General features: G+C 50.5%; 1 protein-coding gene across 1 annotated transcript in view; it reads left to right on the top strand.

Annotated features, from left to right (window-relative positions):
• frmd4a (FERM domain containing 4A) overlaps nucleotides 1-11,504 on the top strand; it is a 67,697-nt gene that overhangs the window by 22,622 nt on the left and 33,571 nt on the right. Inside the window, 6 exon segments of the mRNA XM_056282705.1 lie at nucleotides 2,065-2,121; nucleotides 3,429-3,451; nucleotides 5,968-6,051; nucleotides 6,170-6,235; nucleotides 6,356-6,413; nucleotides 7,263-7,383. Of these exon segments, the coding sequence (XP_056138680.1) occupies nucleotides 2,065-2,121; nucleotides 3,429-3,451; nucleotides 5,968-6,051; nucleotides 6,170-6,235; nucleotides 6,356-6,413; nucleotides 7,263-7,383 (409 nt within the window).

Here is an 11,504-nt window from a genome sequence, read left to right on the forward strand (position 1 = left end):
TAAAGGTAGAACGAGCAGGACTTGTCTGTTGCAGGTTGTAAACACAACATTCAAACCTGCCCCCCCCCCCCCCCCCCGGCTCACCAGAGGGACGCGCCCCTGACCACAGTTGACAGATCACAAGATCACATCCCAGTGTACAGGCCAACTCTACGTCGCTCTTCATCCCCATCCTCTTCTTCAGTGCTCAGCAGCGGTTGAAAGCCAAACCCGGATTCCCCCTCTTTGTGGAACCAGCTTTGTCCGCTCGGCGTTTCGCCTCGCTATACTTTCCTTTTTTTCCGGCGCCGTGTCCGCCATTGTCGTAGCTTCCCTGGCACCTGATCGCTACGTTTTTATAGAGTCCTGCTACCCAAAGGTTAACGCCCAGACACGTCCAGTAGACAGCAAAATAAATAATACATGCAGAGGACGGGGTCTCTGCAGGTACAGACCCCGCCACACACGTCTGGCGGGTCAGTATGCTCGTTCTCCCTTCAGCAGCTCAGTGTCAGCAAACTGACCCCGTTCCTTTCCCTGTTCGTGTTAGCGTTAGTGTATTGTACTGGAACATAAAGCTAAATAGTTAAATCTGCCGCATTTCCTGCCCTCGCATGGAGGGCGGGAAGAGGGAGGGGCTGTCCTGAGGAGGTAGAGTGTGGATAAGATGAGATGAGGGGAAAAGGAAACACCCTCATTTTGCAGCTGATGGCTGTGGGTTGTTGAGAGCAGGTATGTTGTTAACGCTTTCGAAAGGTCACCTCTGAACACTGACGGCGTGCTCATTAGAGATGGGCGGATCGATACCAGAGTATCGATAGTCCAATGCCGAGGGTTAGAGTTTGAGAATCAATCCTCATATTAAAAAAAGCAGTGCCAGGTTACCTTTTTTTAAAAATTTTTTTATTATTGGTTCCCAGACAGCATCCGGATGTGGGCCACATCAGGCAATGATGTGGCACTGATGTCCTTCTTCTGGCCCTGACAGACCGGATGTGAGCCTGAAGCGGCCCACATGTATAATAGCAAATATGGCCCAAATATGCCAAATCACATGCGGGCCTTTTTTGGCAACATAAACTCGTCAGGCTCAGATCGTCTCAGCTAATCAGGTTTTTTTGTACCACAAGAAAAAAAGATAATTGAATGAATCAGATTATAGTGCATGCTGGGTAATAAAGATGGACAGGTTTTGCCGGTGGCGGCGTGGCGATGGGAGGTCACACTGGGTGGGATGGAGTGGGGGGGGGTTGTTCTGTCTCGTGTTTCGCTCGGGCCGTCTGATCTCTTAACCAATTAAGAGCTGGATTGTACGGAGGACATTCCTGGCATAGCTGACCTGTGACTCACTGCCCCTAATCCCTCTCCCACATACACAGCCCCCCCCCCCCACGCACACACACACCCACAGACACACACACGCACACACACACACATCCCAACTTGCACAAACTAATGTTTGTGATGCTAATTCGTGCAGAAAACCCGTAATCTCTCGAACGCACTACAGAAATGCATCAGCACAGTGCTGCTGCGTCCTCCTTGCCCCCCCCCCCCCCCCGGTCTGCCTCGCTCTCTCTCTCAGAGGAATGTCAACACATCCTAAAAAGAAAGTAAACAGGATAACTCTGAGACAAAGGAGAGAGACTTTATGGAAACGCCGTCAGAGGCACTCGAGCATTCATAAATCCCCATTCAACACCCCTCCCCGCCGCCCCCGCCCCCCTCCCCCCCGCAAATCTCAGAGCAGGGGCAGACCTCATATCCCCACCGCCCCCCCCCCCCCTTCCTTCATGCCAGGAGGTCATGAAACAAGAGAAGGGGGAAGAGGGGAAAAGAAGAAGTTTGGGTTTGGGGTGTGGGAGGGAGGGGGCGGGGGTGGTGGGGGGCAAGAGATGAAAGGACTCACCGAGCCGTCTCCAAGGCATGGAGGAAGATCCGAGCCCCGGCCGACATCGGTCCCGCCGCGGGACCGAGCGTGTTTATTTTTTATCCGCACAATGACAGCATTGAGATTATGTGTCACTCACGTCCGCTCCATTTGTTTTGCCTCCTCCCCCTCCCCCCTCCCCCCATGTCTCACAGGAGCTTATTGAAGTGGATAGTGAAGTTGTCTTCGAACTGGCCTCCTACATTCTACAAGTAAGATGAAGCGTTGTCCTGATTGTGAGTCAGTGTGCGCTGGTGTGCGTCTGCTTGTGTGTGTGTCTGCTTGTGTGTGTGTCTGCTTGTGTGTGTGTGTCTGCTTGTGTGTGTGTCTGCTTGTGTGTGCGTCTGCTTGTGTGTGTGTCTGCTTGTGTGTGTGTCTGCTTGTGTGTGTGTCTGCTTGTGTGTGCGTCTGCTTGTGTGTGTGTCTGTGTGTGTGTGTGTGTGCCTGCTTGTGTGTGTGTCTGCTTGTGTGTGTGTCTGCTTGTGTGTGCGTCTGCTTGTGTGTATGTCTGTGTGTGTGTCTGCTTGTGTGTGCATCTGTTTGTGTGTGTGTCTGCTTGTGTGTGTGTGTGTGTGTGTGTGTGTGTGTGCTTGTGTTTCCCCCCGGCCCCTGTGCCCTGTACATGTAACCATTTATGAGCCCTGACACTAATAGATTAGTCATTAGACTTAATGAAACGGCCCAGAGTTGTTCCTAAACCGTGTCCGCAGGCCCGGCCTTTGATGCTGGTGTGTGAGATGAAACACGTTATCGGCAGCGGCCATCGGCCGGCATCAGTCTGGGACCGTTTACAGCCACACACAGCTCGCTTTATGGTAGCCAAGCTTTGGTGCTAAATTGCTTGTGCAGTATGTGAGAAATATACAGCGCCGCATCACGCAACACAACTCACTTCTAAGCCACAGCCACCTTTTCTCAAACTCTCTCTCTCTCACTCTCACTCTCTCTCGCCCTCTCTCTCTGTCTCTCTATCTTGCTGTCTGTCTGTCTCTCGCTCTCTGTCTCGCTCTCTATCTCTCTCTCCCTTTCTCTCGCTCCCTCTCTCTCTTGCTCTCTCGCTCTCTCTCTCTTTCTCACTCTCTCACACCCACAGAGTAGGTCAGTCCATTTATTCTGTGATTTTCCAAGGTCAGGTTACACAGAGACGTGGTTGAGTGGTGTGTGTGTGTGTGTGTGTGTGTGTCTGTGTGTGTGTGTGTGTGTGTGTGTGTGTGTCCCTGCTGCAGGTGCAGAGGTACAGTATCATGTTTCTGCTCTTTTGGCCTTTAGAGGTTTTCCTTCAGATGGAGGTTTAAAATGTCTCTCTGATTCCAGCACAGCATGTCTGACTGCAAAATCACCTAATACCTGCCCACACACACGCACACACACACACACACACACACACACACACACACACACACACACACACACACACACACGCGCAAGACGACATCATTCAGGTGCCATGATCACTGTTTATATGTTCATATTCATAACTTTACCGTCCTTCTCTGTCTTCTTCCTTTCCATTCCACAGGAGGCCAAAGGTGACTTCACCAGGTGAGCACACACACACTTACCTGCCCACATTAACACACTGAGACCAAGCTCTCATGGAGTGCTTGGAACATTCATGTAAGCACAGACACACAAGTCGGAGGAGCACAGGGACAAGGAAGCTTTTTTGCTCGCTGAAAGAAAAAAAATACTGTCAGGAATCAGGACACTTTATTTGTCACTTCACTTCATGCACTTGCGTACATGAAATGGAACGAAATGCCATTTCCCCCAGCCCACAGCAGCACAACACAATCACAACAACACATCCAGAAACTACAAGAACACACACACCCAAACTAACACACATATCCCAGCTAAACAAAAAATCACTGTCCAAGGGAACGAACGCCAGCCAGGATGACTGTCTGAACTGCCGGTCTGCATGGGCTAGCAGTTAGCTTAGCTTGCTCCGCTCTCCCAGCCAATCCGGCACCAGCTCTCCCCGCCATCAAACGGAGACAAAACTCAGACGCAGACATGGACAGAGACACTGCATGGACGGTACTGGATGAGGCCGCCGCAAATGCAAATTCGCGCCGCCATCTTCCCACACCGGAAGTGGAACCAAACACTGAACACTGTGCCTTTGGTATCTCCAGACTCCAAGGAGTGTGTCAGGGAGACAACAGCAAATCACCTGCACCCCAGTCTTCCTTTCTGGATTAGAACTGATGCACCTCTGGTAGAGGATGAGGAAGAGAGAGGGGCAGGAAGTCGTCAGACGGATTTAAGTCTCTCTCTCTCGGAGCCCCTGAAGAAACCTTGGGGCTCGTCGTGCCCTCACATCCCTGTTCTGCTCCTGTTCATTTGCTTCCTCCTGTGCAACTGCTCGTGGGTGGAGGGTCATATCCATGCATGTGTGTGTGTGTGTGTGTGTGTGATAAAAGAGAAGGGAGCTTGCACAATGAACAGCTCACTTCCAGTTAAGGGTAGAGCTCTCTTAACGGGGCACGTGAAGATTTTATAAGACCTTACTGGACTGGATCATATGAGTGAGCTTTCTCCAGGTTTTGTCTGTGACTCTGTGTGCTTGTCCACGTGAGTACCCAGATTTCCATGTCTCTAGCAGCTATTCCACTTAAGTCTGGAGCTCTCGGGGAAAACGAAGTACATATGTCAAGCTGTGCCCCACATCAGATTCTTCAGATGTTTGGCATGCCTGTGATGTAGCTCCGACCGTGGGTCATCCACCTGGGGGCAGCGCGGAGAAGCCGACTGGAGCGGTCGTCACCTCTGACCCCATTTCCTTCTGTGAATGAAGTCGTAAATAAACACGTTGTCCTGTGGAGGCCTGGAATGTGACGCACTCTGGAGACATTCCTTTCACACTCGGCTCCTTTCCTTGCTAGTCTGCCACACACACACACCCACACACACACACACACACACACACACCCACACACACACACACACACACACACACAGGCATGCACGCACTGCCTTCTCTGCAAGCTAGAAGGCTAAAAAAATCAATACATTGCATTCACCACATATCTGAAGTTACTCTTGCACTGCATGGTTGTGTTTTTTTACAACTTTGCCTCATACTTTCTTCCCCACAAACACATACAATGCGTCACACAAAACCCCACATACCCGATAAGATCCTATTTACATGCACCCGACACTGCGGACACACAGCTGCATCCACATATCCTGGAGGTTTTATATCCGGGCGAGGGATGGGCTCTCATCCAGGGCTTTAGCTCACAGGCTGTCATATTCCCAGATATTCCCAGGGCTTTCCCCAGTCTTCTGGGGCCAGAATGGAGACTGGGGGGCGGGGAGGTGGGATTAGACTGGGCTATTAGGACCTCCTGCCACTGGAAATCTTAAGGGACCGGGGCTTTGAGGCCGAGTCTCTCTGTGCCTCCTCACATTTCATTCTCTGCTTCCCTTGCTTTCTCTGTCTTCTGTCTGTCTTACTGTTGTCTGTCTGCTCTCCATCTCTCCCCTGTCTCTCTCTCCCTGTATCTCAGTCTCTCGCTCATTCTGTCTCATTGCTTGTCCGTCTCCCCTCACTGTCTCGCCTTTTTCTGTCCCTGTGTCGCTCTCGTCTCTCTCTGTCTTCCGCTGTCTGTCTCGGTGCAGCTGTCCAGTGCTCGACAACAGCCAGCCAGTGGCCAGTTGTGCATCCACCTCATCGGTGTCAGTGAAATACAGATCATTTCAGCGTTCATTCCTTTCTCATGACTGAATGCCCTTCCTCTTTCTGCCCTCCCCCCTCTCCAGCGTTACCTCATCATTTCCTCTGACTTTTCTGGGAATTTTTTTTTCCAGTTTGTTTTATAATAAACATTTAAAATCATTCCTCGGATTTGGGGGGTTTGCTCAGACAGTTTGAATGTAGGAGTGGGAAGGTTTTGTGTAAAATTGTCTTGGGTGGCCATAGATGGAGAGAACTCTTTGGGGTATTAAGTCTCATCGTGTGTGTGTTTGTGTGTTTGTGTGTGTGTGTGTGTGTGTGTGTGTGTGTGTGTGTGTGTGTGTGTTTGTGTGTGGTCTTTCCATTTCAGTAACGATGCAACGAGGTCAGACCTGAAGAAGCTTCCTGCGCTGCCAACCCAGGCCCTGAAGGAGCACCCGTCTCTGGCCTACTGGTGAGACAGTACCCAGTCCTTCATGTACTATACACAGCTATATGAACACCCACCGCTCTCCTCCTTCTCCCCCCATTTTCAGTTTTCTCCTAATCGTGATTTGTGTTCTGTCCCGCAGTGAGGACCGGGTCATAGAACATTACAAGAAGCTCAGCGGGCAGTCCAGAGGCCAAGCCATTGTCAAGTAGGCATAAATATGTGTGTGTGTGTGTGTGTCCGTGCCATGACAGATGACAGCATGTGATGCTGTGGGTTTGCCCTGATGCTGATGCCTCCTCCTCCTCCTCCTCTCTGCTTCGTACAGTTATATGAGCATCGTCGAGTCCCTGCCCACATATGGAGTCCATTACTATGCTGTAAAGGTAAAAGTTTACAACTGCTTCCTCTGTCTCACACACACATTTCTCTCCACTTGGTCTGTAAGTGGGCGGCTTGGGAATTTAGAGGTAAAGGGGTTGGGATTTCTTTGGTGTATCTCTCTCTGCCTATCTCTGTCCCGCTACACACTGCAGTGTGCAAATGTGTATCTGTTCCATTGACACCCCCATCACCAAAGAGGCCTCTTTCTATTAATCAGGAATCAGGAACACTTTATTTGTCGTTTCATTTCATGTACTTGCGTACATGAAATGAAACGTATAATTTCCCCAGCCCCCAGCAGTGCAACACAAAGACAAAAACACATATCCAAAACCTACAAGAACACACATATCCAAACTAAACAAAAAACACTGTCCAAAAGAACGCCAGCCAGGATGACTGTCAGAACTGCCGGTCTGCATGGGCTAGCAGTTAGCTTAGCCTGCCCCGACTGGGGGGAATAGCATGCTCCTCCCACGCGCTACGTCCCCCTGGTGAAACTCCTCACTGTCAGGTGAAAAGAAGCGGCTGGCGACTCAACATGTATGGGAGGAGGCATGTGGTAGTCTGCAGACCTCCCCGGATCAGCAGAGGGGGCTGAGCAGCGACCGGGACGGCTCGGAAGAGTGGGGTAATTGGCCAAGTACAACTGGGGAGAAAAAGTGGGGGGGGAAAATCCATCATTAAACTCGTTTTGTGAAAGTCTTCTTCATGGGGAGGATGCCGTACGTGGTATGATGCCAAATCGGTAACCACTGCATTTGGAAAAAATAGAGGGGAATAACTCATATATACCAACACACACACACACACACACACGTCCGCTAATGCATTTTCTCTGTGTGCACTAGGATAAGCAGGGAATCCCGTGGTGGCTTGGCCTGAGCTATAAAGGCATCTTCCAGTATGACCACCAGGACAAAGTGAAACCCCGCAAGGTGAGAAAGACTGACTGGCGTCCCTGTCAGCCCTGCAGACTGTCTGTCCTCTCTGCCACACACACACCTCCCCCTCTGACCGTCTGCATGGAGACAGGCTCGTAAAAACCACCATGTTGACTGTCACCATGTCCACATTGCTAATCATTATTATTATTATCATCATTATTGTTATTATTATTATTATCATTATCATTATTCTCACGGCCAAAAGTTTTCAGGCGACCTCCTAAGCAAGACGTTCAGCGTCTTTAAAATCTCCCGGCCTAAATCAGCCTGGAGAAAATGTTGGTCTGTATTTAAACTAAACAAACGAATTAGACAATTAGGACCTAATATTCTACAGTGTTATACCACTTTTATTTTTTAAACACTGAAAAAAATGATGGAGAGCAGGTTGTGGTCACATTTATTGGCGTTGTGGCGGTGGTGAAGGTCATAAAATAAATCTCTCAACATAACCACTTCAAGTTGTGCCACGATCTGTCCGTTCTTCCTCTGTTACTTTGTGACTTCCTGCATTCTTCATCTCTCATCGTCCACCTCCTCCTCCACCTCTGTCACCTCTCTTCTTCCCCCGATTCTCTCCGTCTTTGTCCTCACTGTCACCATCGTCCTTTTTTCCGTCTGGTGAGTCAGGGTATTGTGTTGGTGAAAAACAAGCGGTGCCCTCTGTCTGTCTGTCTGGATGGAGACATGAGGTCTTGGAATATTTTTTCCTCCTGTCCTGGTTTTACTTGGATGGACTGCCTCCTCCTTGCCTCCCTGGCTGCATGTCAAGCTGCTCATCTGTTAGAAGCATTTCCCCTTTCACCTCTGACCCCCGGTCACATTTAGGGCCTCGATCTCGGACACTGTGCCTCGCCTCACAAGGTGTTAATGAGATTCACAACATCCCCATATACTGGCTGACTGCCACTCAGTCTCACACACACACACACACACACACACACACAAACACCTGCACCATCTATGTGCTTCACACACACACACACACACCATCTATGTGCCTCACACACACACACACACACACACACACACACACACACACACATCTGCACCATCTATGTGCCCCACAGACACACACACACATGCATGCACACACACACACACCTGCACCATCTATGTGACTTACACACACACACACACACGCACGCACACACACACACACATACCTGCACCATCTATGTGCCTCACAGACACACATACACATGCATGCACACACAACACAGACATACACACACACACACACACACACACTGATACTTAATTGCTCGTAAACACACATGTAGAAACACACTCATGCTAGCGTGCTCTCACTGAATCCAATGTACTGACAAACACTTCCTGTCTGCCTGTGGCTTTCCTGTTTGCCACTTCTGTTCCACTGTGTGTGTGTGTGTGTGTGTGTGTGTGTGTGTGTGTTTGTGTCTTGATTGCTGCATGAATGACCTTTTCACTGCCAGGGATCGTACCCACCATACTTCCCAGCATTTCAGATCCTGCTGTTGCACAGCTGTTACATCACCGTAAAGACAGAAAGTGAGGCATCCTAGTTCAAATGACTGTACCTCAGAGCAAGTACATGAACACAGCAGTAAGCAGCAATGCACAACCTCTATGGGGAAAATCATGTTTCACTACACCAGAGCCCATCGGAAGATCACGCACTGTCGTATTCCTCCTAATTTACAATTATTTCCATCAGTTCCAGTTGGGGCATTTGGGTGGCGTGGCGGTCTATTCTGTTGCCTACCAACACGGGGATCGCTGTTTCGAATCCCGGTCTTACCTCCAGCTTGGTCGGGCGTCCCTACAGACACAATTGGCCACGTCTGCAGGTGGGAAGCCGGATGTGGGTGTGTGTCCGGTCGCTGCGCTAGCGCCTCCTCTGGTCTGTTGGGGCGCCTGTTTGTGGGGGAGGGGGAACTGGGGGGGAATAGTGTGCTCCTCCTACGCACTACGTCCCCCTGGTGAAACTCCTCACTGTCTGGTGAAAAGAAGCAGCCGGTGACTCCACATGTATGGGAGGAGGCATGTGGTGGTCTGCAGCCCTCCCCGGATCAGCAGAGGGGCTGGAGCAGAGACCGGGACGGCTCGGAAGAGTGGGGTAATTGGCTTGATACAAATGGGGAGAAAACTAATAAATAATTAAACAAACAAACACACCAGTAAGCAACAGTACACAGCCTGTATGGGGAACATCATGTTTCACTACACCAGAGCCCACGGGGAGATCTCGCACTGTCGTATTCCTCCTTATCTACAATCACTTCCATCGTTTGCAGACACTGTTGGCGGTCGCTGTTGTTATGTAAAATGTCTCCACACCTGTAACACACAAGACAGACGGAGGGAAGCCGTAGAGGCAGCAAATAGTTAACAACTTTCCCAGCATTCAGTGTGTCCTCCATAACACTTGGCTATTAAGCTCCTACACACTTTCTTTCATTCTGTCTGTCTCTCACTCAAAAACACACACACACACACACATTGGGAATCACTGTTCCGTGGCCGAGCAAGACGGGGCCTCCTCCCCACAGCGGTGTGATTGTGTTCAGAGGAATGTGTAAGGGGAAAGAGAGAGAGCTTGTGGACTTGTTAGCGCAGCATCACAAGATTGTTCTTACCCCACTGTGCTTGTCACGCCGGGGAGAACACAATAGAGTTTTACTGCATGGGGGGGGATCAAGGAAGAGAGGAGCCTCTTTCCTCAGCAAAGCTGCTTCGTGTCTCAGGACACGAGATGTTCCGAGGTCACGCTGCATATCCTTCGATAACGTTAGTCATCGCTGTTTGAACAAACACAGGATGACCAGTCCGCTGACCAGTGGCTAGTCATCCCAGCCTCTTCACTACCAGTCACACCAGTGGTTAGTCATCCCAGCCTCTTCACTACCAGTCACACCAGTGGTTAGTCATCCCAGCCAGTCCCACTACCAGTAACACCAGTGGCTAGTCAACCCAGCCAGTCCCACTACCAGTAACACCAGTGGTTAGTCATCCCAGCCAGTCCCACTACCAGTAACACCAGTGGCTAGTCAACCCAGCCAGTCCCACTACCAGTAACACCAGTGGCTAGTCAACCCAGCCAGTCCCACTACCAGTAACACCAGTGGTTAGTCATCCCAGCCAGTCCAACTACCAGTAACACCAGTGGTTAGTCATCCCAGCCAGTCCAACTACCAGTAACACCAGTGACTCAGACTGGGATCTGTTGCAGTCAGAAGCTATGGATGACGGTGTTGTGACTCACTGATATATTCTACAGGAAACCCCACCCACCCACCCCAATACTGGTCGCTTCGGCTCTTTACTCTTTATTTGCCCCTTTGAGAATCATCTTTCCTTCTTCGGCATCACCAGCGATGATGTTGGCCGCCAGTAAACCTGCTCAACAAGTGGTTAAGCACATTTGGGTTTTCGGTAATAAAATAGACAGTGGTTTACCATCGCCTTCTGCCTGCAGTACAGGAGACCAGATACTAGAGTTCCCAGCATGGCTCCTGTTGTCCTGAAGCTGCCGTCGGCCAGACGGTTTGGCTCGTCCGCCAGCTACAGGTACTACACAGCGCCGTTATGGCGCCTGTGCAGCTTTTTATAGGTCCACCAGTGCCACCCGATGGCCCACTGCGCCCTGGTAGCAACCGCCGCTGTTGGGCCGCGACTGCTTATTGGTCAGGTAAGCCTGCTTGTTTCGCAGCTGTCCCCCATATTTGAGGGAGCGGCCCACTATCCGCCACCCGCGGACGCGCTCCACAGCAGTACAGCTGTGCCAGGAGACGAGACTCGTGTCTCATACGTCCTCAACACAAGCCGTAATTATTTATCAACATACGGTCAGACCAGTGCAGCTGCAGAAGGAGTGGAACTTGCAGGCAGTCTCTTCTTCCTGTTTCCTTTACACTCCAGTGATGCTGCGTGTGTGTCAGTGGCAACGTGAGTCAGTGGTGTTTTATTAGTTGGACCTTTTACAAGGGGACATCCTGTTGTTACTAAACACAGACCATCCACCCCTCTCCGCATGTTTATTTGGGGATGTTTAAATACTCTCACCCCCCACCGCAGGCAACACGCAGACACACATGCAGACGGAGACCGGGCCGAACCACCACACACTGTAAAACCGCCTCATTACTATGTGCTGACTGGTTT

This window comes from Lampris incognitus, chromosome 6, assembly GCF_029633865.1.
Source record: "Lampris incognitus isolate fLamInc1 chromosome 6, fLamInc1.hap2, whole genome shotgun sequence".
NCBI lineage: Eukaryota > Metazoa > Chordata > Actinopteri > Lampriformes > Lampridae > Lampris > Lampris incognitus.